The sequence below is a fragment of the Gasterosteus aculeatus genome, chromosome 14, assembly GCF_964276395.1.
Source record: "Gasterosteus aculeatus chromosome 14, fGasAcu3.hap1.1, whole genome shotgun sequence".
Lineage (NCBI taxonomy): Eukaryota > Metazoa > Chordata > Actinopteri > Perciformes > Gasterosteidae > Gasterosteus > Gasterosteus aculeatus.
The window spans coordinates 2849524-2876588 of NC_135702.1; the positions used below are offsets into that span (position 1 = coordinate 2849524).

Sequence of the window (27065 nt, forward strand, 5' to 3'; positions counted from 1 at the left end):
TGGAGGCTTTGTTAATCTCGTCATTTAAAATGAAAGGTAAGCGCAGGTATGAACACATTCTCATGCTTGCTTGTGTTTTTGTTTGAACCATTTCGGAGTGTTGTGTCAGGTGAGATGACGGTAAATTTGATCATTTTGTTCATCCAAATGTAACATCAAGCCTTTCTCGTCAGACAGCCAACTGATTTGACGGTATTTTCAAGCACATTAATCAATGCACGTCGAAAAATCCACATTGCCTCGGGCCTAAAATATGCGTGAAGCCGGCAACAACCTGCAGGAGAGCGTAAATAAAAACAACCACAAAAGCAATACGACCCGAGGGCGGCCTGCTGCCAATCGGAAGCGAGAGGAAGCGCGCGCCTCAAGGTCGGCCCCCGCTCGGGCGCCACGCGAGCGTTTAAACCGCCCGTTTGGTGAGTTTGTTGTCCGACCATGAAAGGTGACGCAAGTACAAAGTCAACAGGAACGGCGGAATTATATTGCGTGTTATCAACGTAGAAATGGGAACGAGTGATGCGGCCTCCCGCTGCGTGTAATAGACAGTGGCCCCCCGGCTGGCGTGTTCCAATGAGCACGCGTGTGGAGGAAAGGCTCGTCCAAGCAGCCTGCAAAAAAAAAAAAAAAAAAAACCCTGACTGTCGTCTTACTTCCCCGTTTGTGGGTCGGCGGGTTCTCGGATGTGTGTCAGCGAGCACTGGAAAAGTGTGTTTTTATTTAGATATGCCACATTTAATCCAATACTCCGTCTCGCTTTTGCCTTTGTAGCTTAGTTTTTGTGACTGACTGAGGTCCTGTACTTCAAAGTCTCCGTGTTTTCTGTGTATTTGTCAGCGCCGAAGAACTACAACTGGGTTGAACTTTCCGTGTGTGGAAATAAGACGAAGACAAGTCCCCGTCTGGCAAAACCGCATCATTTAAAACCACCTGAAATGACCCTTTACAAACAAATAACAGATCGATGCAGCCGTGCGCAGAGAACCCATAACAGGCATCGGCCATTTTATGCACGTTTTATTTCACGTAACCTGTCGGCGTAATTGCTACACATCCCCGACGTCGAGAAGATGTCAATTAGGGCCAGAAGGTAGCAGCCAGGAGCGAGCGGCAGGACGTATTGGGACGATGTGAAGGCGCGTCGATGAAGGTCGATGGGAGTGCAGATGTAAACAATGTATCCCGCAGAGAGGAATCCCGGCCAGATGTTAATCACTTTGGGATTACACCATGTTCTCGTTAACGTTAACCCGCGGTCAGATGTCAAGTACAATTATCTCATTTCCTCATAATTGGATTGGTGCTGGTTAATTGAGATAGATAAGGGAAACAGCGTCAAGAGTCAGCAACATTCCTCACGAATGAAATGTGTTTTCTTTGTTTTTCCGGCGTGGATTTGATTTGATTTGATTGACCCCAGCGTGCTGGTGAGGTTCTTCCTTCCTCCCATCGGCGGCCTTCGCTCGCTCACATAATGGCTTCTCTGGAACGAGTATCAGGCAGTAATTAGAACGCTAATGTGCCAATTTCCAACACCCCCCCCCCCCCCCCCAATGTATTCATATTTTATTTATATTCCCAAATTGTGTTATGTGCAGGTTATTGAGTTTTTTGCTCAGATTTTCGATTTATTTCCGTCATCAAGTAAAAATGCCGAGATGGACGTCAGAGTGCCCGTTTTCTTTTTAGGAACCACCACCAGTTCTTTTGGGGGGGGGGTTAACCATGGAGATGGAAACGTAAATTTAAAAAAAAGACACCTCGGAGGCCCCCGCTGTTGTAATGATGACCCCCCCCTGTGCTCACTACTCTGAGACAGTGATGCAACGCTCCAACGTCTTCGTCTCCGACGTCCTTTAAAGACGAACAAACCTGTAACAACATCTGTAATAACAGCAAAACGCCGCTGTCGCATCGTGACGAATCGCCCGCTAGGCGGAAAAATGCATTAAGCCAACATTAGCCAACGCCGTCTGCGCCCCCGACCTAAACACACACGCACGACACCCGGTTTAATGGATCAATTATTCATGCCCACATTAATGGTTCGCTGTTTTCACTCTTTCATCATTAATCAAATGCTGTTTTCTTGCTTCATCCTCCCCCCCCTTCTTCGCCTTCTCCTCGACTCCTTGCCCTCCTCCGCCTTTCAGCTGCCGCGTCTCTTCTCTCCTCGCCCAGGAGCGGCGTGCACTTTGGGGAGTGAAAACGAGTGCAACTCGTCTCCCTGCAGGCGTTTCTTGTCTCTGCCGTGGTTATTACCATATGATTATTAGTGACGGACAATTGGCCTCAAAGACGTTTCACAGTGAAGGAGCTGGCTGGGATCTCATTAGCGCTCTCAGTATAAAGGGGCCGCTGCTCAAGCCCGCCCCGCTCCGGGGAATTACATCTCCATCACCGGGGGGGGGGGGGGGGGGGGGGGGGGGCGGGCTCCAGTTAACAAGGCAACATTAAAGGAACGCGAAGGTGCGCCGGACCAAAAAGGGGACAAATTGGTAACCTCCGAGAGCGCCGGCGCTGCTCTGTTCATATGAATAGATAAATAATAGGCGGCGCATTCGCATTCCAAAGGCTATCGCATTCACTTACAGTGTAGCCGCGCTTAGCTGCACAATCAGCGTTGGGTAGCATTGCCCCCCCCCCCCCCCCCCCTCCCTATCAAACCCTGTAGGCATTTGTTTTTCTTTTTGTCTGACAGGAGCATCCATCAAAAAAAAAATGTAATTTAATTTCTTTTCAGCTGTTAATAAAGTTGCTGAGTAGTGGCCGTCCTCCCCGCGAGATCAATAGCTGTTTATACAAATAACATTGGAAAGCAGAAGGCCCCCCCCCCCCCCCCCCCCGGAGGTGACCCCCTCCAAGGACGCCGCGTGGACACTTAAACTAGTATTTGCACGAGCTGACGGCAGAGTTTATTACACACGCCGACTCCATAATTGGCTGCAGTAATTGTGAACGAGTGAACCTTGAAGAATTCAGGAGAAGGACCTTTAGGTGGCAGCCGAACAATTTGTTCTGCTTAATTAGGAAGTAAGAAACGTTCAAGGCTTGTTGACGATGGCTTTAAGAAGCAGAGTTCTCCGTGTCAGAGGCATCAAAATAGGTCGATTAATTCTGGCACGGCAACATTTTAAGCCGCAGCACCCCCCCCCCGCCGCCCCCCCCGCTTCCACTCACTCGTAGCGCTGCACTAAAGTCATAAATACAGAAACAGGGAAGAAACGACTTCTGCGAGGACTTTGTCTCTCATCTTTGGTTCTGAAGGAAGTCCCTTAAATCCGTACCGGGGAAACACAAGAGAACAAACGGTTCCAACGTTCAGGAGAAAGACGTCAAACAAACACAGAAGGAGGGAGGTTGATGTAGAAACACGAGGCAGCAAACGTCAGCATCGGGCTAAAGTCGCTGTGAGGTTTGTTTCAGCTCCTCGGCGTTGCAGCAGGAGTCTGGAGCGAGGCCGCGGCCTCGTCCGGCTGCAGCCAAGGCCGATTTATTTATATTTTCCTGTTCCGGCTAGTGGGCGACGCGTTAAGTGTACACGGCTCGACCGTAACGCTTTGACCCTCGTGGTGTCGACGCGTTTGGAACGTTCGCCGGCTCTCATTTGAACCGCACTCACGCTGGCGCTCGACTTTTGTGTAAAATCGGTTGTCCGGACGTCAACGAAACAACCAAACCACTTCCAGAACGTGCATGTTGTCTGTGATTGCCCTGCAGCTCGATAACATTCAGTGCATTCGGGGCTTTTATTGTGAAACGGTGAGAACTGAAAGGGCCGCAATCGGAGAGCAATAACGAGTTTGTGCTCGCGGGTTCGGACTCCTGAGCCTCGGCGGCGTTATTGCGTCACGTTCATGAGCACAGCTGTCTTTAGAAGTAGAAGCGCTTTGTTGGCGAGCCGTGGGCGGTCGGCCTGTGTTCGACGTGGATAATAACACAAAAGGAAAACACACGCGCGCACACAGGCTCTTACACATGGACGCGGCTCTCATTAAAACGCCATCATCCTTAAAGCACCGGGGATAATTCAATTGGGTATTGTATCTTTTAAATGCAATCCAATCACGAACAGAGCGATTTATTTTATATCCCGGGAGACTGTTGCATTGTGATGAGTGCGCGCGCGGTTGTCTTGTTGTAACGCGCAGAATGCAGCTGGAACAAACGTTGTGAAGTGCACACGATTTGCATCAAAAGACCTGTGAGTGAAACTGGCGCGTGTTTCTGCAGGCGTACGAAGTCGCCTCGCAATACATGAACGATCGCGGGGAGAAAAGGAGCACAGAGAAAAGGGGGGAAATCAGCAGTCGAGCCGAATGCTTTCATCAGTGTGCGATGAATCACATCCTGTTGCGCATTCTGGTCGAGAACAGAAAGAAACAACATCGAATTGTTGCACCGCGGATTTTGAGCAAAAAAATGCCTTTTTTTTCTTCTTATTGGCATGAATTTAATATGTTTCAGGAACGGAGCCTGTGGCACTTTGAAGACTCACTAGATCGCTTCAACGAGCCACCGAATGATCACAGCTTCATTAAAAAAAAAAAAACATTTGAATGGCTGCACGTTTTTAGTGCTGCGTACGGAAGCTTTACTGCTCTGCACATAGAAAACCCCCCCACCGGCAGGAGAACCGCATGCGCCTCGTCTTCCTCCCCCACCTTCCTCACCTTCACGGCTGCAGCGCGTCCGCAGGGCCGGCCGGCCGGCACACACACACACACACACACAACCCCGGGGGGTCTGAGCTCAATATCTCCTCAGAAAGAGGTGGCACAGAGCGAGAGAGAGAGGGGGAGAGAGGGGGAGGTACTCGTTAATGCCCACCTCCACACGGAGTGCCGCGCTTTGATTTTGGGCCGCGGCCCTCGCGATGCACTACTGGACCCGCGGGGCCCGTGGGGAGCCTGGACTCTGCAGCGGAGGAGAGAACTCACAAAGCCTCCATGGCGACGCGTCCTCGGGCGGCGGAGTGTCATTTCTGGGCTCCATCGATTCGTTCCGTTTCAGTCGGGTATTTTGGCTCAGAAGAATAATAATAATAATATAAAGTAAGTAAAGGACAGAAACTCACGCTCGCTACGTGCAGTGCGATGCGCACAATGTGCCCAGTCTGCATGGCTTTGCACCAATAACACAGCTGCAAAAAGACACACCGCTTGATTTCCTTAAGTTTCATTTAATTACAACGTCAAATTACGGTGCATATTGTGGCTTCTTTCCCGAGCCGGCAGATAAAGTCTGCTTTAAAAAAAACGACGCAGAAGTGTTTCCTTTGTCATGCAGCCAAAAGAAATCAACATGAATCAAAGGGTTTTTTTTCTAAAGAGTACATCCCTTATGTCCTCCTTCTCAATTACCCCGAGCTCACACATCAAACAGCGGAGTGGAATTAAACCAACACGCATTTATGAGGATGAAACTTTCTATTCATTAAAGAAAGCTGATTTAAAAAGACAAACTCGTTTAATCCAGCGAGCAACAACGTTTGAAATTAAGGATTTTAAAATGTGTCGACGGGGGGGGGGGGGGGATTGAAAAAAATGTGCATGAAGCAAAGAGTGAAGAGGAAGCGACACAAAAAAGTATGTGAGAAGTAAAAAACTACAGAGACGTATTTACTCTCTGATCTGCTGCTGTGATCACTGCAGTAATCAGCTCGGCCACGACCGCCGGCCATGAAACATGCAGCCGGCTTTTATTGATTTAATTATTAAAGGCGAGAAAGGGATATGAGGCCTGGAGGAACGTCCGGGGGGGGTTTGAGGGACGTTGAGAGGAATCGGAGCGGACGGCGGACAGGAAGAGCGGCACTCGGATTGGCGAGCCGGGAAGACGGCGCTTTCCGCTTTCCCCCAGCGGCCTGGTCCGGTTGTCGCGGCGGCTGCGCTGCGCGGCGGTCGCAACGAAACCACCCGAAAAAACATCTGTCCCGTGCTTTGTTCCCACGTCTTGATTGGGATTCACATTTCCATGATTTTAGATAATATCTCAAAGCTGCAGCGATGAAGATTGTTCGAGCGCATTTTCTATAATTCATACGAACTCTGCAGAAACTGCTCTCTGAGTGGGGCCCTTCGGGGTGGGGGGGTCGGGGGGCTCCCACGTGGGGGCGGGCATTAAATTTGCTCTTCAACTACCACTGATAGCAGCAGTCACCCGAGGTAGGCCAATGCATGTGTGTGTGTGTGTGTGTCGGTCCAGCCAGGGAGACGACGGCCCACTTTCAGTAACTGATGAGGGTGGGAAAATAGAACGCTTGATTACCCCTGACACCGCGGGGGGAGGTCACTCGGCGGCGTTGCGCGAGCGGTCGAGTGCGGAAGGACGCAATGGCGATCCACTTGCCGAGTCTTTGTCTCGCCTCGGGAAGCTACGGGACGCTCTGATTCATGCGCCGGTGATCGTCGGCATCGGGGTCATCGAGAAGTTTTAGTCGCCGTCGTCACGCCGCCATCGATGTTCCCCCCCCGTCAGAGCCGGGTGATACGTACCCGTAAAGTCCCACCATGTTAAAATGCCCGTTCCTTTAGTGACTCCATGTATGTTCTACCGATGATCAACGCGTCGGAAACCAGCAGAAAAGACTCAACAAAGTCTTAATCATTATCAGCAATTATATATATTTCATTTTTATTTATTGATTCATCAGAAAACATTCTCGCCCGGGACCGAAAGTACAGAAGATGGTCCCTGTCGTCATTATCCCCGGCTGTACTCTCCCACATCCGTCACCTCACGGGAAACATAAATCTCCCTCTCGCTGTTCTACTATTCCACCGGCGGCGAACGAAAGGCTCCCCGGAGGACGCGGCGCGGACGCGGCTTTCTGCTGCGCGAGGGACGAGAATAAATAACGAAAAGCACGGCGAGTGCCACAGGTGGAAACGCTCGAAGGATCCCTCCCACCTGCACGCCGCAACCACGCGCGCTCAGGTCTGCAGCCGCTACCACGCGTCACACAACAGCAAACGACATGCAAACACAAACACACACACACACCAAAGAAGGAACCTTCCACCTCTGTGTTCCGAGGTAATTAGAAATAGGTTGGACTCCATTTTTTGGAGCAATAAGCTGTTACAGCCGCCTGGTCTTTTGATTCCAAAATGTAATTTAGCGTTTGAAGCCGCGCCGCCCCGTTTGCCGCTGGAGGATGAGAGGAAACAGCAGCTCAAAACGAGCGTTTCGTGTGTTTTCCTCCTGCACCGGCACTCCAATTACCCAAGAAAACTTTGCATGGAAAACCTCACACGCCGGAGCTCTAATTCCTCTCTTACGGAGCCGACTTTCCACTTTTTTTCGCGCCGCGCTCACCCGGCGACACTTTCATATCCGGACGTGGCTCTACAACTTCAAGATGCGACTCAAAACTCCATTAATGCGACAACACGGATTTCCCCCGGTGGGTTTTTGTTTCGTTCCCAGACTCTGAAGCTCAGCCCGTGGGGCAACACGAGCCTCAGCGGGGGGGGGGTTTCCGCGCTCGCCTCTTGTAGTCCTTTAACACGCTAATGGTGTTCTCCTCAAAGTTGCGGTGAAAAACATCCCAAACTTTTATGAGCTCATCAGAGAAACAACCGTCGGGATTTGCCGCGGTCGACTCGCATCGAGGCCTCCGTGCAGCAGGTAGGACGATCCGCTCGCCGAGGGCGCCACAGCGGGTCCGCCTGAATAATTTATGCACGCTGTGTTTGATATTCACTAACAAGACAACCGCGTTGACATTGCTGGGCGAACGCAGAGCTTTTAGATCTCCATCGAGGGGAAAAAAAAAGCCTTTCTGAGCGGCGGCAGTCACGCTCCGCGGCGATATCTGGTCCTCTTCATGCGCTCCAAAATCTTGACTTTTTTTTTTTTCAGGCTTGGAAAGCAGAGCGAGTGGAGACAAATCTTGCAAGACACAAACTAATGCGCTATCGTCTCATTGACGGCTAAATGCATTGCTTTGGTATTTGGGAGAGAAACACGCATGATCTCCAACGGATGAAGCTTAATTAAATGTGGTGAGCTCGTCACATTTTTGCTAATTCTTGCAAATTTACACACTGCACCGTGTTATTTGTCTTGTTGTCCATCGTCTCGTTGTCTTATTGTCCAACGTCATGCACCAACTGCCGTGTCAAAGTCCTTGCATAGGCCCCGTCAGCATTACACCTGCTAAACATCTGCATGTGAGCGTCGTCGTGGCGAGGAGGTTAGCCCGCTGACATTAGCGTTTAGCTCGGAGCGCAGCTGCTCTGGCAAAACATTTTACTTCCTTCTTTAAAAAAAAAAAAAAAAAGTTAGCCAAAGTAGTTCAAATGGCAGCTCTCAGACTTTTTGAGTCGGGAACTTTGCCACATTTCAAATGCTGAAGTTCAAGTGGTGTTTGGATTACATCTGCGCCGGTTCGAGGGCGCAGCCGACGTGGGCGAATAAATGCCGAACGAGAGATGGAGTAGATGATGATGATGAGCATGATGAAAAGGCCACAGCCCCCCCCCCCCCCCCCCCATCAGCACGTCTGTGTGAAGCTATACCCAGTATGGGATGTTTACTGGAGGAATGATTGAGCGTCCAGGGTTAAACGCGTGAAAAACTGGATAATTGGCTTGACATTTGAGATGTAGCGAACGGCGGAAGGTTTTTTTCCGTTCCAACTTGAATATCTGCAGCGTTGTTAAAAAAATACCAACTGTTAAGTCTTTCTGACGGCAAACGAACTGGACAGAAGATTCTGGGTCGAATCCAGAGAGCCGAGCGGTTATTGGAAGCGCAGTGAAATCGGGCTGAGCGGCGTCACAGGCGCACCGTGGCTGCAGTTTCGATCGGGAACACTGGAGACCGACGCGACTCGGCGGAAGATGAGATGGTTTGCAGGAGGCTGAGATCGGCGCGTCACACAAAGTGTGTTCCGCGTGTGCTTGCCGAGGAGAGAGTCCGCCGGGTGACTAAAAGATAACCACACTAAAAGTTTCCCAAGGCTTTCTTCTAATAATCCACTTTAAGCCTTGTTGGGGAAGAACAAATGGTTGTTGAACATTCATTGCATTTTACGACGTTGCGTTCACATTGTTTTTGATCCACTTCCGTTCCAGCATATTCCAACACAAAACGCACAATACGTAACCAGATCCCGCGTGGCAGCGACAGACTGCTGCTCGCCGGTCGTCATCGGAGGTTGTAAAGCACTGAATAGTGCTGAGGTGAGCTGTTCGTTCGGCTTTGACACCATTTGTACCACAGAGTAATTCAATTACGTCTTATGAATAATGTTACTTTAACTGCTTTTTTTATGCGTTTAATTTAAGCAAAGGTAGAAAAATTAATCCAAGTGCTTGCAAATTGCTTTTGAAATGTATTCTAATATCGACCTTTCTCTTTCCCCCTGCTCCGCATCTCCTTCAGAACGTGAACTTTAAGAAGATGACCGGGGTCCCTTAAGGGCCGATAATGGTTTCCATGGCGACGGTCAAACAAACGCGAGCGGGTCACTTCCTCCTCGGCCCGAGCTTTAAACACCGCGGCGAAAGTTTATTCTTTTGTTTCATTCAGCTCAACTGTTTCCACAATAAACATCACAAATGGAACAATGATGCTGAAAACTGCCTTAGCCTCATTATTATTATTATCATTATACCATTAATTGATCATTTCAGAAAGCTAAAGTGCATCTGAAGGACAATCCCAATTTCCTCAACTGCCTGCTGATATATTTTATTAACCTAGTTAATGTCATGTAAAACTATTTATCCATTTATTGCAACATAAATCAAAAATTAGGATGCAGGAAATGCAAAGAGAGACTTTTACAGGAGTCACCTTACGGAACCTACGACTGGGAACGGTAGATTTATACACATTCATGTATTGTACACGAATGTACGACGGAGAAAAATAATGCGTGTTTTAAACTGAAGGAACCAGAATATTAATGAACACTTCCTGTATCAACCGTAACCGGGCACAGAAAGCTACAGCGCTGCCCTTTGCCCTCTGCGGTCGCTCGACCGACCGGATGAAAACAACACCGCTCACACGGAGACAAAGTGCGAAGCTGCCTGGAGAAGCGAGCCGGCTGAACCCGGCGTTTTTAAAAAAAATAAAATAGATCCGCTCGGGAGAAGCAGGCGAAGTGAGAAGCCTCCAGGAAAACAGCCCTTACTCATCCCCGCAACGCGGAGACAGAAAGCACAGGCGGAGGAAAGGTGGAGAGGGCACCTCGTAGCCCCACCCCCCCCTTCTCCACCGGCAGGCAGTGGGTTGTGGGTTGCGGGCGGTTTGGTCGAGGGGGGCTTGCAAGCACGGGTCAGATCGATGGACGCCCTCGACGCGGATCGGCGCCCGACAAACTCCCGTCGGCGTTGGCATTTGTGAGTGAACAGCAATTTGCCGCCTCCACACCAGCGAACAGCATCAGAAAAGAGCTGCAACTCCAAAGGCTTTGTTGTAAATGAGGAGCCGGAGACGTATAATTTAACCAAAAAAGGGTGAGAAGCGCCGGATCGCGTTTGGCGTTTGGGGAATTGAAGCCGGTGAGACGCGAAGAAAAAGGCTCCATAAACACACTGATGTTGGACTATTGCTTTTTGCTTTTGCTGATATCAGTGCGAACTTGTGATCAGATAACAACATTTACTGCGACGACACGTTCCAAAACCAGCGCCCCTCACTCCCAAAGTGACGCGACCAAAGGGAAATCACGGCGGGGAACCGTCCCGCCGCGGAGGCAGACGCAGAGTGGCCCCAGAATTGACCACGATCGGCGCGAACGACGAGCACGCGACACAAAGCCGTCTGTCAGGAGCGTTCAATCACGAAACGAGCCCCCGAGCGCGGCGACATTCATTTCCTCCCCACCTGATGACATTTACGCGCGCCGCGTCTCTCCCGCCATGAATGCAGCTTCTCAGAAACGTAATGGATTTCATTTTGTGGAGGCCGGCGAACGGAGGAAAAAAAAAAAAAGTAATGTTATTTCATGATCAACCTGCACAGAGCGTAACTTTTTAATATTTTTTATTTTGCCGGAGCGCGGCCGTAACATCGAGGGAAAAAGAATCCTCACATATATTAGTCTGTTCGATCTAGAAGCCTGAGGACGTCACAAGCGACCATCACGCCGCGCAAACACGCGCTGCACCGGAGGATGAACGCTGCCCGTGAATTAACCCGCTGCCACGCGGAATGCGCGTGACACGCGCGCGCCTACATGCTGACGGTTGAACTAACCCGGAGCATCCCGCGCGAAGGAAACATGCCGGTTGGTATTTTAGGCCCAATTACCCGCATGTTTGGGACAAGTGACCTTTCCTTCCGGGATGTCCAGGTGGCGACAGCTACCAGCCATCAGAAACGGTTTATTTAAGCGTTTATTCTCAGCCTCCCCCCCCCCGCTGCTCTCGCTGTGCATCAGCGCTCTAATGTGTGTCACAGACAAACAAGACGCCACGGCCATGAAATAAAAAAACCCTGCAGATGGTCCGTGACTTGATAGTCAGGACCTTTGCTGCAGTTCTCAGGCCTGCGTTGAATTCTCTGGTGGTTTCAGAGGCAATTACCCAGCAGTGGGAAACTCATCCCAAATCTGAACCCACTACTTTTCATTAAATAGCCCACGGTCACCTGGATACCATGGATACACATGCTGCGAGAGGCTGCAGACTACCGAAGACTTTCAGTCAAAGTTCAACTAATTGATGGTCAAACAAAAGAGAGAATATAATCCGCTCGACGGACTGAAGCGTCTTCAAAATCAGTGGAAACGTTAAAAGCTCAAGACGATGATACTTTTTAAGCTAAACGACAGCAAAGGTCAGAACGAGCTGCCGAAGCGGTCGCCAGGGCGACGGACCTCGATCATGTTGTTAACAAAAGAGATTAGGCCGTTCATTAGAACCGGTGTAAATACGCAGATTGTTAAAAGAGGAAGAAGCGATGATTTTCTTTCTAATATCCGCCACACTCGGCTGAACGGAAATGTCCAAGACCGATGGATCCGGACCGGCTTTGTGCGGAACAAAAGCACAATTATCAGGGCAGCGAAAGAAAGACACAAAGCTCCCTGGACTGTCCTCGCCTGCAGATCTGTGAGAAAAAAACTAAGTCGTTCTTTATTGTTCGTTAACGTCCTTCTTATTAAATCGACACCTGCAACAGTCAGGAAGTGGAATCACATTCAAGAGCTTCCCCTCCCTCCCTTGAAGGTTTGCTGGTTTGAAAGGCGACGTGCAAACAGCGGGCCGTGGTCCGGAGGACGATCCACTCGGGTTTCACTCTGGGCCTCTCGCCCTCGGGCGCCGCCGCGGAGAGGGAGGCCGCTCGATCAAAGAGCCCCGGACACCTCCGCCCAGGCCTCGTTCGCCCGCGTGAATGGGGAGGGTCACCGAGGGCCACAGTGCTGACGCGTTGAAGATTGCGGCCGTGCCGTGACGGTACCGGGCGAAGAGGTTGATGCTGGGCGACCCGCTGCAGAGACGCGGGGGGCGGGGCGGGCGGGGCGACGCTTTTAGCTCCGCATTGCTGGGAGTTTAAGATTCATGCGCCGTGCGTGTGGGAAAAAGGATTTGAGACGCCGCGGTGGAGTTGGGCCGATCGCAGCGCGGCGTCGGGATCGTCTCGCAGATGCCTGAACATTCTTTACGCTTTCAGAAACACAAATGAAACCATAGTTCCTAAATTAAGCTACTTATGGAATATATTGTTCATTTTACCATGAAATTGAATCCAAACCCATTTATTAACTTGGCAGCTCTGGGATGCGGGTACATTACAGGACCAGCCGAGCAATCTTGCTCTTTTACATTTATGGAACATGTTTTGACCATGAATAGCGTCCTGCCTGAGCCACGGACCCTTAAATGAGTTCATTTTAGGAAGGAGATTCACTTTCGTTGAGGTCGCGCTCCGTATAAAAAAAGACGCTTCTGAACCAAAGCAATTATTCTACATCAGTAAGGCGGCGCCGCCCTTCCTCCCCGGACATTACCTGCTCTTTAGACACTCTTGTGCACGTGGCACCGACGTCCTGCAGGGATTCAGCCTCGTGTACGCCTGCTCCCCGCGTCCCCGTTAGCTTCCCTATTAACTGGTACTCACGTTGGCTGGTTTCTGCATGACCGTAAACACCGAACATCGCCGCCTTTGAGCATCGTGGCACCAAAGAAGTGGATTTCCATTTTCCTAAATTACAAAAGGGCCGACCCACCCGTTCTTCACCGGCCTCTCGTGCTTCGTGGACCCGGACGGATTCTGGTCCTCGAATAACCAATAGCGGGAGAGCCGAGCCGTGGCCGATGATGAAAGAGAATGCCTGACGATCGCCCCGCTTCCGCTCCACGCCGCTTGTAGCCACTGTCATAATGCATGAGCGAAGGCCTGTCCTCAGTGGAGGAGGTGAAATGAGGAGAGAGATGATTTATCCATCGTATTCATGGGATGACTAAGAAATGAGGCTCGGCTGTTTGGTTCCGCCAGCAGCTCTCGCCCCTCGGCCCGGGTCTGGAGGAAGACAACGAGTCTGCGGCGCCACCTGAGCAGAACAACATCTGCACCAGCTGCAGAGGCAGCCGAGGCCTTCCGGGCCGAGAGCTCTCCAATTCATGAGGCGCTAACAAAATCGCTTTTTGTTTTATTCACCCAGTCATCCGTCGCTGATGCGACTCGTGACTTCTTAAGACGTTTCGTTGTTAAAGACAACGCTAAATATTTTATCGCAAGACTTCATTATTGTCACAATATGTTCAGTTGCATTTCTATGACGCATTTGACGGCTTACGACACTCACTCACAGGTGAGCGCAGGAGGAGACCAATCACAGTGGGACATGAATTCCATTCACATCCATTATGTAAAGCCAGTCATCAGGGTTCGGAGCCGCTGCCTGAATCTGAATCCATTTTCCACTGTTGTGTAACAGCTACTCCTCCCTCAATAGAAAAATGAGGGGTTTTTTCGTCACGAGCAGAGAAGGATCCAGATTTCCGGCCCCCACGCCGTCCACAGTGTGGCAGCCGGGTGGGGGGGGGTCGGCGATGCACTCGGGCATCACAGGCCGCCCCCCTCCCCACGCCGTGCGGCGACGGCCCTTCTGAGCGGCGGTAAATAAAAGCGAATTAAAAAAAGAAAAAGGTGTTTCTGTGAAAGTGCGACTCACTCGGGAAGCACGAGAGGTCCTCCGGTGCGCCGGCCATCACTGTCCGTCGGGGGAAAACGCGACGCGGCGCGGCTGCAGCTCAACGCGAGAGGAGCCGCGGACGGAAACGCCGACTCGCGCGCCGCCGAGATGACACACAGAGCGGCTGACGCAGGCAATGAAGACGAAACAAACAACGTGAGACGGTTCCAAACGTGGCGCCGAAGCCACCGTCCCCGCAGCCCGCTGCCTGCGAGCGAGGATACGGAAGGTGGCTCCGTTTCCACGCGGGCGCGCCAACCGGCGCTGGAAGGCAGCCAGCGGGCACGACGCGAGGCGCCCGGATCTTGCTAACGTGCTAACTCCTCACTCATATGCTGGAAGGAGCTTATAAAAGGACTTTCTGGAACAGCGAGGTTGTTGTTGAACCTATTTACTACTCCAGGTGAGACAAGTTGTGTGTTCCAAATAGTCATTTATGAGTACGATTCTCTTGATACACGGACGGCATCACGTAACAGAATATAATGAATCCCAGCCAGATGGTTCAGGCAGAATATCGGGTTCGAGTTCTCAGCTGGAAGCTGCACACTCAAAAATTTGGAGAGAACGCAGACCGCAGCGAGCGCACTGAAACATCGGGGCCCCGCTGCTGCAACAAGACACCCGTCTCGGGCCATTACCGCTTTAATCATGTGGAGCACGTAATAAAATGCAGCTCCGATGCACCGCTGTCAAGTAGATGAGCATTATCACATCACGGGCGGCGGATGAGTTAATGAGGGGAACGACAGCCGCAGAGCAGTTGGACGGGAGAGAGAGACGCGGTTTTGCACGCGACGACGGAGCCAAGAGGCTTCCAGAACAAACTAACCGGTCCGACGGCACCTACGACCGCGATGCGCGATAGAACGAGAGAAACCCAATCAAGGGTCCCCAGCGTTCAGCACAATTTAAACTCGCGTCACATGTGTGATTTTAGTTTCGAGGCGCAACACACAAAGGAGGCCTTCTCTCCACATCTTCCGTATCACCTGGGACGAGGAACCCTTGTAGGATCTGCGCGTCGCGTCCTCTGCAGACGGCGGAAGCACGAGGCGGGCAGCGGGCCGGTTCGCCGTTACGCGGCCGATATTTCCGGGCCCAATGGGACGCGCGTTCCCCCCGCGGCGAGCAGAGATAATAATACGAAAACGAGTCACAGTGCTGCTCCCAACCGTAATAAAACCTGAACATGTAGTGTATTATTTTGTTTATTGCACGATGAGCACAAGCAGCAAAAGGGCGACGTGGGAAACGATGAGACGCCGAGAAGCCTCTGCAGAAACTGTTATTTTGTCTTAACGGTTAAAGTCGCCGGCAGAACGGCACAAGTGTGATTGTGTAGAACGGAAGAAACAAACGTGTCCTGTAGCCAACGAGTCAGGGCCGCGGTCCATCCTCAGGGGACCCAGACTTGCATCCAAGATCGCTCTGGACAGTCGCCGAATGTGTTGCAACAGGACCAAAGTGTTGGAAGGATGGAGCCAATGGACTAATATTGCAACCCAAGACAGGCTCTATATTTCACTTGACAAACCAACTGACCAAAATGAAATATCGCCCACGTCGTTGGTTGTTTTTTGTCATAGAGACACCGTCTTTCGTTCTCTTGTTACGCTTGTCACGGAAGAAGAGTGAGTCCTTAGCCGGTCCTGTGCGTCAAACATGAGTCATCGAGCGGGAACTAACGGACTCCTGCAGACGTCCTGTAGAACGTACGAGTAGTTCAAAGTCTAGAGCCAACAAACAGCTTGGTAAGCGATATCTTTGGCTATTGATTCAATTTCAGCCCCTTTACATTACGGAGTCTAACCCATCTGAGATTGGGACCGAATGCCGATGAGACGGCTCATGACACCATTGGTTTGTGTTCCGTCCATTAGCCCCAAAAAACAAAGCCGCTGCTCAGTTCCTGCAGGTCACCGTACGCCTCGTAAGGTCGGCGGAGAGGCAGCCCGAACGTCGGCCGTTTGTTCCCTCAGTGCGTGACGGCAACCAACACACGGACCAGACCGAGAAATCACACCCTCAGAGTGGACTCGAGCTACGAAACGACTTAGTCCGGCATCCACATCTGTTTATTTTTATCCTTTAATGAACAAAAACTAAAAGATGTTGAGCAACTGTTCCGACTTCATTTTTTACCAGTTTTTATTGTTATCAGTAATTCGCTGGGTCCGGGGAGGGCCTGTGCTATCGACCGGCTATGGATCAGGACCACTCCATGGAGGCCATTAGCGGGGGGGGGGGGGGGGGGGCTGCCGTTCCTTAATTGGTCCCCTCAGAGTCTCAGTGCACACAGGCTTCAGAAATCCCACTGGAAGATGGTGCCGAGGAGAGAAGCGACGCCGCTCGGCATCGATCGCCTCGCTCCGTCTCTTCGGTTTCTTCTTCACAATTCGCCTCCCAGCCTGCAGATCACAATCAGCCGGGTGATCTTTGAGTAAACCATACAAGTCGAGATAAAGAGGAGGAAGGCCGAGGAGAAAATGGCCCCGACGAATGGGAGATGACTCAGGACTGCCTGCTGGGTAATTGGGTTTGATCCTCTCGTTTTATCGGGCCTTGTTTTGGATTACAGCGATTCACAAAACACACACAAGCAAACAGGAAAATGAGAAGGACTTCGACCTTCGCAGATCTCCAAACAAACCAATTTAGGGAGTCGCACAAGAGGAAGAGCTTGACCGTTTGCTTCACTCCAAACCGCACCTGGCGCCAAGGTGTCGGACGCAGTCAGGGAACGCGCGGCACGCGAGGCGGGCCGTTTCCACGTTCTAATTCCAGGCACGATCATCTCAAGCTGACATTTCAATTTCGGATACAACGGCAGAGTCGAGAGAGCGTGACGGGACGGCAAAGCGACCTGGTTTAAGACAACAATCACCGAGACATACATATCGTACCTTCGCCGCGAATACGTCTCGCGCGTCGCACCACCTGGGACGGGGAAGTGTGGGGATTCCCTCGGCTCCTCCAACCAGCCGCGAGGTTTAAATATGAAACCGGCGTGACGACTGCCGGCGTGCGGCTCCGGTGCGACGGCATGGCGGACTTAATGTGGTTTTAATAGTTTCTGAATAGCAGTGCAGCTCAGAGGCACACGGACAGCTACTCAAAAAAATACTGCATGGGAGGAATTTATTGGTGGTTTTGGAATCTTCAGAAATTGTAAATGGGGAAAAAAAGAGATTACATGTATTATTATTATTATTATTATTATGAAATATCATGGAGTAGATCCTGCAGCAGAATGTACCGTCGGGCTCAAACCAGCGTAGATGAAATGAAGCAGAAATAGGGAAAGCTATTTATTGATTCGGCTGTCTGTGAGGTGAAACAAAAGTAGACTTTAAATGAATGTAGCCACATCGATGCGCCGAATAGATGTTATCCATCTTAATGACAAAGGGGAGTCCTTGGCTGAAGGGGAACCTCATCAGAGTCACACATGCAGAACCTCCGATACCGAGAGCAGAAAACACACAGCCGCACCAATGGATGAACATTTAAATTCAACGGTTCAAGGCATTAACCAGCGTCAATACGCAAGAGGAGGAAAGGAATTCAAAAGAGCTCAGAGAGGATGTAAATAAAATGGGATATTCATTGTATCCATATTTCTTTTTACATTTTGTTTAAAAAATGCTTGATTCGTTCTCATTTATATGTAAATCCTTACGGCAAATAGAATTCTTTGTTTGTTTGTTTGTTTATTTCAAATTCCTTTTGCGCAAAATGTGTCCGGCCGGCGGGCGAAGACTGATGATGTGGCCACAAAGCACCGCGTGGAATCGAGGACAGAAGCAGGACGGAACGACTCGCGCCCGTTTTTTGTCCAGGATCATTTAGGAGAAGAGGTGCAGCGGGAGCGGCGATTCATTTCTTTCTAAAAACAACACTTGGCACAGGAGCCCTGGTCCGGGCGAAGGGGGGCTGAAGCTCTCGGGACATTCTTTCCACCAATCAGGCCGGCTTATTAAAAAAAAGAAAAAAGAAATAAAGAGCTGGTTGAGGCACAGCGGAAGCCTCCGAGGGAAGGGTTGGCTGCACAGAACGTTTGGTGGACCTTCAGTTTCTGATTATCCAAGTGGCTGCCTTTAAAAAAAAAAAAAAGGAAAGACAATCCAGCTTTTTCGCTGCCAGATGAAAACAAAAAGGAGGCGGTTGAGGTGAACGGCCAGAGAGAAAAGGTGCAGCCAGTCACGCTGAGGCTTTTAACGGCTCCTCTGAACACGGCTGTTGTCCCACAGAGTTTAACGCTTCCTCCTCAGCAGGAGGTCCGTCGCGCTGCCAGAAAGAAAGACGCACGCTGGGATCATGCATTCTACACGTGTGTGCGCGTGCCGCAAACGAGCGCCGATGCCGCTTAAATAGAACGACACGGCGCACTTCCTTTGATGCAGCCCCGGTGACTGTGATGCTCAGTAACATTTCATTTTCCCTCCCATTGTTGTTCACAACGTAACATTCATCAGGGGGGAAAAACATCCGGTTTTAAGACGCCGTTAGTCTGGAGAGGACGCCGCGGTGCAGAAAAACAACTCATAAACTCTTGTCAGCATTCTGGCATCAACCCAGCGCCGAAGTATCGGTTCACACCGGCCTCCAGGACCGACGGCATCTTCAGACACCGGCGAATTCTGCTTTGCAGGGTTTTGCAACGCACTGTCGCGCAGCATTATGTCGACTTAACACACACCAGGGGGAGGGGGAATTAAACCCCCGTCCTCACAAAAGCACCAAATAGCCGTCGAGAACAGCCAGTGCATGAAAGGTGGGCGGGCGAGGGGCCTTTCTGCCGCTCGGGGGCTCAACTGAATTGGTTCGGGTGCAGAAGGAGAGCAATCGGCGCACGAAAACAGCAACTGCAATGGGAGCAGTTTGGGTCGTTTGTTCCCTGATAGCTGGACGTCCGTCAGGAGAACATTAAACGGGATCACGGTCCATCTCGCATGACAGCCGCGTCCTCACGCAGGCGGCGTGCGGCTCGCGGCGTGGAGGCGTCCTGCGGATTGTTTGCATTTCTCAGACTTGATGGGTTTCCAATCGTATCAATTCAGCCTCGTGCGGCAACGGTCTGCGTTGAGGAAAACGCTGCACCTGGATTCTGACGGCTTGTCTTTACTTTCATCTCGTTCTCTCACTCGACACCAAAGTGGATCTTGAGCATGTTTACTCCTGCATGTCACACCCGCACACACACACACACACACACACACACACACACACACACACACACAGAACCGCTCTTCCACCCGACGACATTAAATATGCATTTGCTTTTGATTACTCTTGAAATTAATTCATCGGGGAGAACAGTGACAGGTGCTCGGCGTAACCGACAAACTGCCGCGGCAGTTACTGATAACACGAGACACTTGAGGATTCTCCACCGTGACCCCCCCCCCCCCCCCCCCCTCCTCTTTCCTTCCAACATTCCCTTCTCCCTCGTTCTGCCTCTCCACGCTCCGGCTCCCCTTCAGTCCGGTGAGGTGAGAAATGACACCAGAACCGAAACATTTGTCAAAGCAGCGATCCACAGAAACTAGATTACATGCAGGGGGGGGGATTGCAAGGAGTGGACAACGAGAAAGGATGAGGGGGACGGGGTATTTATGAGGTGAAAGCGCTTTAGAAGAAGGCAAACTGCAGGTACAAACTGGGGAATGGGGGAGTCGGAGGGGAGGGGGGTTGTTTGGCATTGAAGCGAACGGCGCGAGTCGTGCCTTTGCGCCGGTGCCCTTGAGTCGGCCAGCGAGGCATGGAGTGTTGAATTGTGGATGAGCGGTTATCTCCAAGGCCCCCCCCCCCCCCTCTCTTTCGGTGTTATTAGAAAACACATGACAGCAATGCTAGCTCTTATCGAACAGAGAGCGCCAAGGCCGCCGGAGACGGGTGGCAGGATTTGATATACCCTGTCACTTGTTCTGCACTCGGGCCGTCAGACACACGGCGGCTACGCGGTGCAGGCGTGCGCGCGGCGCGTGCACCGAGGTGGAACACGGGGTCGTCTGCACGGATGGACGCGCGAGGAGGAGGAGGAGGAGGAAGAAGCCACGAGCAGATCCTGAGCGTTGGCATCAAGGGTCCGCGTATGCGCTTGAATGGACGCGTGGACGGACGCTTCCATCGCGGCCGTCCACGCGTCCCTCTGTCGGTGAAAGTTAGGGCAAAGGTCGTCGCTGTCTGATGAAAACCAGCATGCAAGATGCTGGAAACCTTAATACACAAACCAACACGGCAGAACGATTCTACAAGACAACGACTAGACTTCCAGAACCGAGTAGAAATATGACTTCAATCAACGGATACATAATGCTTTTAAAAAAAAATGGGATTTTGTTCCAATCAATTATACCTCTGATGGTAATAACGTGTCCAGAAGCTCCTTTATTGACCAGATACCAAAGTGTCAAACACGGATAGCTGTCTGATTACTGACTCGTCACGCTTCCATTCATTTGCAGAATTTGATTTGGTAGCTTTGTTTTGAAAGAAAACACCCATTGCCCTTTGTTCCAACATCCCTCTCCGCTGCTACCGAGAGTTTGTTCCCCGGCCAGGAGAAGGTTCCTCAGCACGAGGAGCAAAGGCCGTTGGCGCTTGTCCAATTTGATTTAATTAAAGTAAACTTTATGTCCCTTTTGTGCCAGTACCTCACAGTGCTGCTGCGTTGGGGGCTGTTACGCTTCCCAACACCTGAACTTGCCATATGAAGACGACGCCGGTGAGTTAACCCCAAGTCATGAACTCAAAATAGATGAATCCAAAATGCGTCAACACAATCCAATGAGTAAGAAATCCCAGAATCCACCTCTCGGCAGTGATTCCCGGTTTCTCGGCGACCTCTAAATCGTGAACTCTCGTGCGTGTCAGATCGCTCAATCCTTTTCTCAAAAATGCTCCATAATTCAGCTCTCCCTGTACGTTTTACATTATTTAGTCAGACTCCTTTCTCATATCGTTTCTGCATAAAGTATTTGACTGTTGACATCCAATTTATTGCACAATATAAATATTGATTCCACGGCCTGGCAGACGCCCCTTTATATGACATGTACCCGTGTAGCTTATGAAAACACTCACAACATGATGGTTTCTCTGTCTGCCGAGCGGGTCCTTCCTTTCAGAGATCATGCAATCATGCAACGGGCAGCCAGCATTCAAAGGGGTCGTATTAAAACTGCCTTTTCTTCTCACAAACGCCAAAAAGCCTCCTGATCTAAACACGCAAAAGTAGCCCTGAAGATACGCAGGCATAATGGAATATTTATGCTATGCAAATTCCAAAAGTTGAAGCTAATTTTCCGAACTTGAGATGCAAAAATGAAAACCTCGGGGCTACTTGGCTAATTGACTTGCAAATGGATCTTTGTTTCAGTGCCGTGCGGGCGAGAACGGGTGTCAATAGGTCAGGACGAAAAGAAAAAAGGAAACCATTTCACGACGACCAAATAGGAAACCGGCTCGCTCTCCTCTCAGGCCCCACATCGCATCGGATACGCAGCGTTCGTTCCTCCACCAGACCTCAGCAGTCCGAGGATCTCGAGGGGGACCACGGCCCTCAAAGGACCCCTCTCCAAGCAACCGAGCTGCACGTCGTGTGAGGAAAAAAACCGCTTGATGCAAAATGTGGCGCGTAGACATGAGAGGACGTTCTCCAACGGTACCGACATCTCCTCAAAAGGAGAGAAAACTCCACAGCGACCGATCCACGAAGCCGGGGTCCATCATCGGCAACACAAGCAAATGAGTGGAGGACTCATAACATCTCCAAAGGGCAGCAGAGAAGATCTGATCTCTGAGCTGTTAATCTTATCTGACACACCTTTGTCAATTCAAGCAAACTGCACTCAGATTTAGCCTTTAAAAAAAAAATACTCATCACTCAAAATGCAAAAACTTGTCAGAATTGAAACGCAACCCCTGGAAAAAAAAAACATGTCCCTGCGTTTGTAATAAAGACACGCGCACACACGCGCGCGCGCACGCACACATTGTTCGCACCGGTTAGAAAAAAAAAAAAACACTTTTCACGACCCAAACACACTTGAACACACAGTCGTGTCTCTCTCTTTTACACGCACTCGTGCCGCGCGCTTACCTCTCGCTAACGTGGCCGGGACTCGCGTGCCGAGGAGCGCGAGGACGCCAAAAGTCAGGTAGCCCCCCCCCGAGAACCGCGCCATCACCGCTCCGAGGGGGTCGCCGCGCGTCGCCACTCGGGGAACCGGACTCGGGTCTCCGGCATTGAGGTCGTCTTGCTCGTCGGTGCCTCCACAACCAGCACGGTCCCGCGCCCCGACGCGCGCCCCCTTCACACGCACACACACACGCACGCACACACACCCCCCTCCGGTCCAGGCGTTCCGGGGCCGGTGTCCGCCGGCAGCCTCGCGGATCGCAGTGCGGAGGAGCGGGTGCAACGCGGTGCGGCGCCTCACGAGCAGTGCGCGCTCTGCTGCGCGAGTACAGCGGGACGACCCGACCGGGGAGGGGGAGCCGACTGCTTTCGGGTATTCGCAAAGAGGAGGGAGGGAGGGGGGAGTTGGAGTCTCTAAACCCCCGCGGACCTGTTGAGGAATCACAGAAGTGTTTGTGCGTGTGCGTGAGAAACCACTCCGCGTCGCCGTGTTTCCTCCCCACGTGTTAAACGTTTGCAGGGACGTGCTCCTTGATTTCAGCACCATTGCGTCGTCTGGAGAATCACCTTTTTTTACTAATTAACGACCATGTTCAGCCTATGAGCAGTTACGTGTGATTGGTGTCCAATTGGCAATCAAGCAGAGTCACTCATATCAGGTCTCTTCCCAAATGTCCCCTTTCTGATTTTTTGGAGTGACGTGGACGAGATAATTAAGTCAAAATACAGGTGAATATTCAAGTGTTTGAATATGAACTGCTTTGTAATTATAGGGGACGGCAGGAGGAGGAAGACATGTTAATGCCCATCAATTCAAGTCTATTAAAAAGGCAAATTGGCTTCTGTCACATTGTGTTGTTATCTAATGGGGAAATGACGCATCCACATAAACGGCCTTTATTACGCTTTAGTGGGCTTGGGTTCAGCCAAGGTCTTATTTTGTATACTATAGAGGGATTCTTTTTGCTGTTAATAATGCACTGTTTTTTTGGTATATTCGGGCAGCTGAGGAAGCACACAAACACACACGAGGCCGGCAGGTGTGCGGGGAAGGAAATGTACCGGAGGCGATGATGAGGAACTTACAGCGAGTCGGCAGTCCAAACAGTCCAACAAATCCTACAGGGCACGACTGGTAAACAGGTACAGGCGGCTGACAGCAAAGCCTGACAATCCGGCACTGACAGGGCGGGGGGGGGATGAGTACTGTCAGGGGGGATCGGAGAAATGAGACGGGCGAGGAGGTGGACGTGTGGACGTCAGGTGAGCGGAGCGAAGGTCTGAGGCCATCTGGTGGGCAGGTAGAGCATGGCAGTGACTGCAAAGCAATGTGGGGGGGGGCAAGTGCGAGGAGGGGGGTTAAAATGTCATTAAAAGGGAGATAGTCAGATGGAAAGGCTCAACACTGCAGTGTAATTTGTTGTTTAAATCTGAAAATGCCATCAAAACTCTCTGTTATAGGGTGAAATGTTCTACGAATCAATTTATTTAAATGTTATACTTTGGTGTATAAAACGAAAGAAAGATGAATCAATGGTTGTGTGCAAAATGGGTTGTTTTTCCATTATTTTGAAAAAAAGACTTTAAGCCAAAAGCTCAAAATTGATCAGCGCCTGTTTCCCCTTCGATGGCACATGAGCGCTCCATGGGACTAATGTGTCCCGACTCCGTATCGCACTCCGAGAGGCAACCGTTGCACTAACACGAATGTGGAGTGAAAAGTATGACGTTTGAATCCCGAACGTTCTGAAAGTGGAAAAACATTCAAAGTAGAAACTCCCGTCGGGATCACGTGCGTCCGCTGGGTTTCCGTGTAAGTCCCCGCAGGTTTGACCTTCTCCGACGCATTCGGCCCCCCCCCCCCCTGTTGTCCAGGCACTCAGCGGTTCGCTTCCCGCGGTTCTCGCCAGGAGTCCCCCCCCCCCCGTCAGGCGACGGGTAACTACTTGATAATATTTAACTTACTGGGCCTGAACGTTCTTCGAGGGCCTGTCGTGGAGCTGAACTCACGTGGGCAGGCGAGGGCGGACTGGCAGCCGTCAAGCACTCAACAAACTGTGTGTGTGTGATGATAAGTGACATAAATCTGCTCTCGCTTTGTGGTATTTTTCTCCCTGAAATGTTCGTGGAAGTGCTCAAGGTGCAAGTCAGCGTCGGGACGCCTGCAAGGGCAGCTCCTCTCACGGGGGCCGACAAACATCGGCAATGGAAAAGGGCAATTTCAGCGTAGCAGCACAAAACAACAAAAGCCTCATCACCAAATAAATAAATAAACAAATAAATGCCCTTTTCCATGGAGACGGGAGATAAAAGCACGTTTTCAGCTTTGCTTTCAGCAAGATTTATTTGCTTCATACAAAGCAGAGAAGGCCAACCAATCATTCTTTCATTTTTTGTATTTATTTTTGAATCCATATTTCTGAATATTTCTATTCAAGATTGGTCTTAACTTTTGAACTCTCCTAATGGAAATGTGAGTCTCAACATTGTAGAGTTCCTGAAAATTGTATGGGAGAAAAATAAAAAACAGATCAAGGCCTTATTTGACAGGAACGTGAGCACGGTGTGCAACTTCCCCTAATTAAAGAAGACGCAGGGAAACAGCCTGCAAACGCACGTTCCTTCAAATACGCAGACATTTGCTTACAGATAAGATTGTATGAAGCGCGCCGCTGTGTTGCTCGCTGCATCCGAGCGAGGGAGGGGCGCCGCGTGCATCCTCCGGTGGCCATGTGCAAAGAACAAACAGCCTCTTGCTTTTACCACATCAAATATTTAGAAGAACGAGGCGGAAACTTCACGGCCGCCGTGGTGCCGCCGCGTGGGACGCGAGCGGCGATAATCCGCCTCATTGTCTTTGCTGAATTGGATTTGGTGAGTTTTATGAAACTGCTTTTATTTTGCTCGGTTTGCGTGTTTTCGTGCCAGCGCCTCGCAGGGAGTCTCGTTCATTTCGTATGGTTCCCTTCATCCATGTTGTCGCATGCAGCATCACCCGCCACGCCCTGCAATGTCGGTGCTACACAAAGTGCATTAGTTGCCATCTGCAGATGTTGCAAATGTCGCAGAAAATGAGTAAAAAACTGCCACGTCTTTCTGAGGTTTTGCCCGCTTGTCCAACATATATATTTTTGTTTTGCAATGAAACTTGAGTCAACATAAGAGAAGAGGAAAAGACAGGCGCTTTGTACGGCTTTGGTGAGGTAGGAAATGCATTCCGCATGTTTCTTCAGGGCTTAAGGGTGCACACCGTGTTGGCGAGTAATGTGGAATACAAATTGTAAAGAAAGCTCCTGAAGTGCATTCAGAGATGATAGAACGTTCCTCACCCACCCGTCCTCACAGCCAATGAGGACGCCAGCGAGCCTGCAACGCTGATTGGTGAGTGCTGATACTCAGATAATTGGTCTTTCTCTTCGACTCATCATTATTCTTTGTTTCTTTTATCATTGCGGATGGGAATAGCCAAAAGGTGCAATTATACCACAAAAGGCAAGAAACAAAATCAATTCATCGCATGCATTTCTTTATTCAATCACTGGTATCGTGCTCACTTATCGTTCACTGCAGTCGATAATAGAAGAGCTTGCACAAAAGCAGCGCGTTCCTTGAACGAATCCCTTATTAAGTACACGTTTGCCTCATATGAAGCATTTGCGCGCCATTCTTAATCACTCACAACACACAAAGGCGGATCTCAGCCAGATGTTCTCTTTGTTGTGCATCTGCAAATTTGCGATTGGACCTCAGATTAACGGCCTCCGTGCACGCAGGCCGCAGCGCGCGCTCGTCGCCACACGCTTGGTGATTTCCTCGTCCGGGTGCCGACCACCTCCGAGGGAGCTGCCCGGGGGGGGGGTGGGCATTAGCGGCGGATGTGGTGGGGAGCTGGTCAATAAAACCTTTTCATCTCTTCTGAAAGCACCGCACCTCCCACCACGCCGCGATGGCAGCCATGGAATAGGAAAGAGGGAGTCGACTCGTCCCACCTGAGAGGAAAATCATGTTCTTGCGCACCATGCGCAGATATGCGACACCATAAATGTGCACAGGTGGATTTTCAACATGCCAAATATAGCTTTGCATTCACATTGAAAAGCTGACTGAAAGGACTCATCCCCAGATTAACGACTGCCGCCCAGACTTTGTTAAATGCACTAACCGAAAACATCTGCATTCAAGTCTTCACGTGGCTCCTTCTGTGTTCCGTCGCTGCACAATGTTTCTGTTGACGATATTAAGTCATAATCTGTTGAGCCTAACACGATGACAAACTTGCTGACGGCTTTGAATAATCTCTTCACATGCGTGAAATAGCATAATCAGTGTTTCTGAAGATGGGCTTTTCAGAATAAAGAGACACGTTTGAGCAGCCGAGCTGTGAGGAGAAAGCGAAAGAACCTGAGTGAAGAATCATACTGTGTGCGTGTGCATGCATGCGCGCGCGTGTGCGTGGACGTCAACTCTGCACCGTCAACCAGCGTGCGTGGACATTATTCCTGCTCATTTAAGCTCTGCGTTTCACTCAGGATGAGCGTTTGAGAGTAACAATCAAACGGAACAGTTGATCTTCTGCATCGCGTAAGACTCCTTATTCCAGCGTGTTGATCAGCATCACATCGTACTTATTGTACCGACTTTGCCGCGGGTCGAGTGTACGACACCCACACACGCGCGGACGCGTTCACAGGCCTCCTGCCTGCCGCGAGCAGTTTTTCGATGTCGGAGAACTTGGGAAAAGGGAGCTCCATGAGAGCATGA

General features: G+C 50.6%; 1 protein-coding gene across 1 annotated transcript in view; it reads right to left on the reverse strand.

The window, feature by feature from the left end:
- LOC120831972 (netrin receptor UNC5D) overlaps positions 1-22666 on the reverse strand; it is a 94964-nt gene extending 72298 nt beyond the window's left edge. The window contains exon 1 of the mRNA XM_040197946.2: positions 22266-22666. Within this exon, the coding sequence (XP_040053880.2) occupies positions 22266-22350 (85 nt within the window). The 5' untranslated portion in view covers positions 22351-22666. The remainder of the gene's footprint in view (positions 1-22265) is intronic.
- Between the last annotated feature and the right edge of the window lie 4399 nt (positions 22667-27065).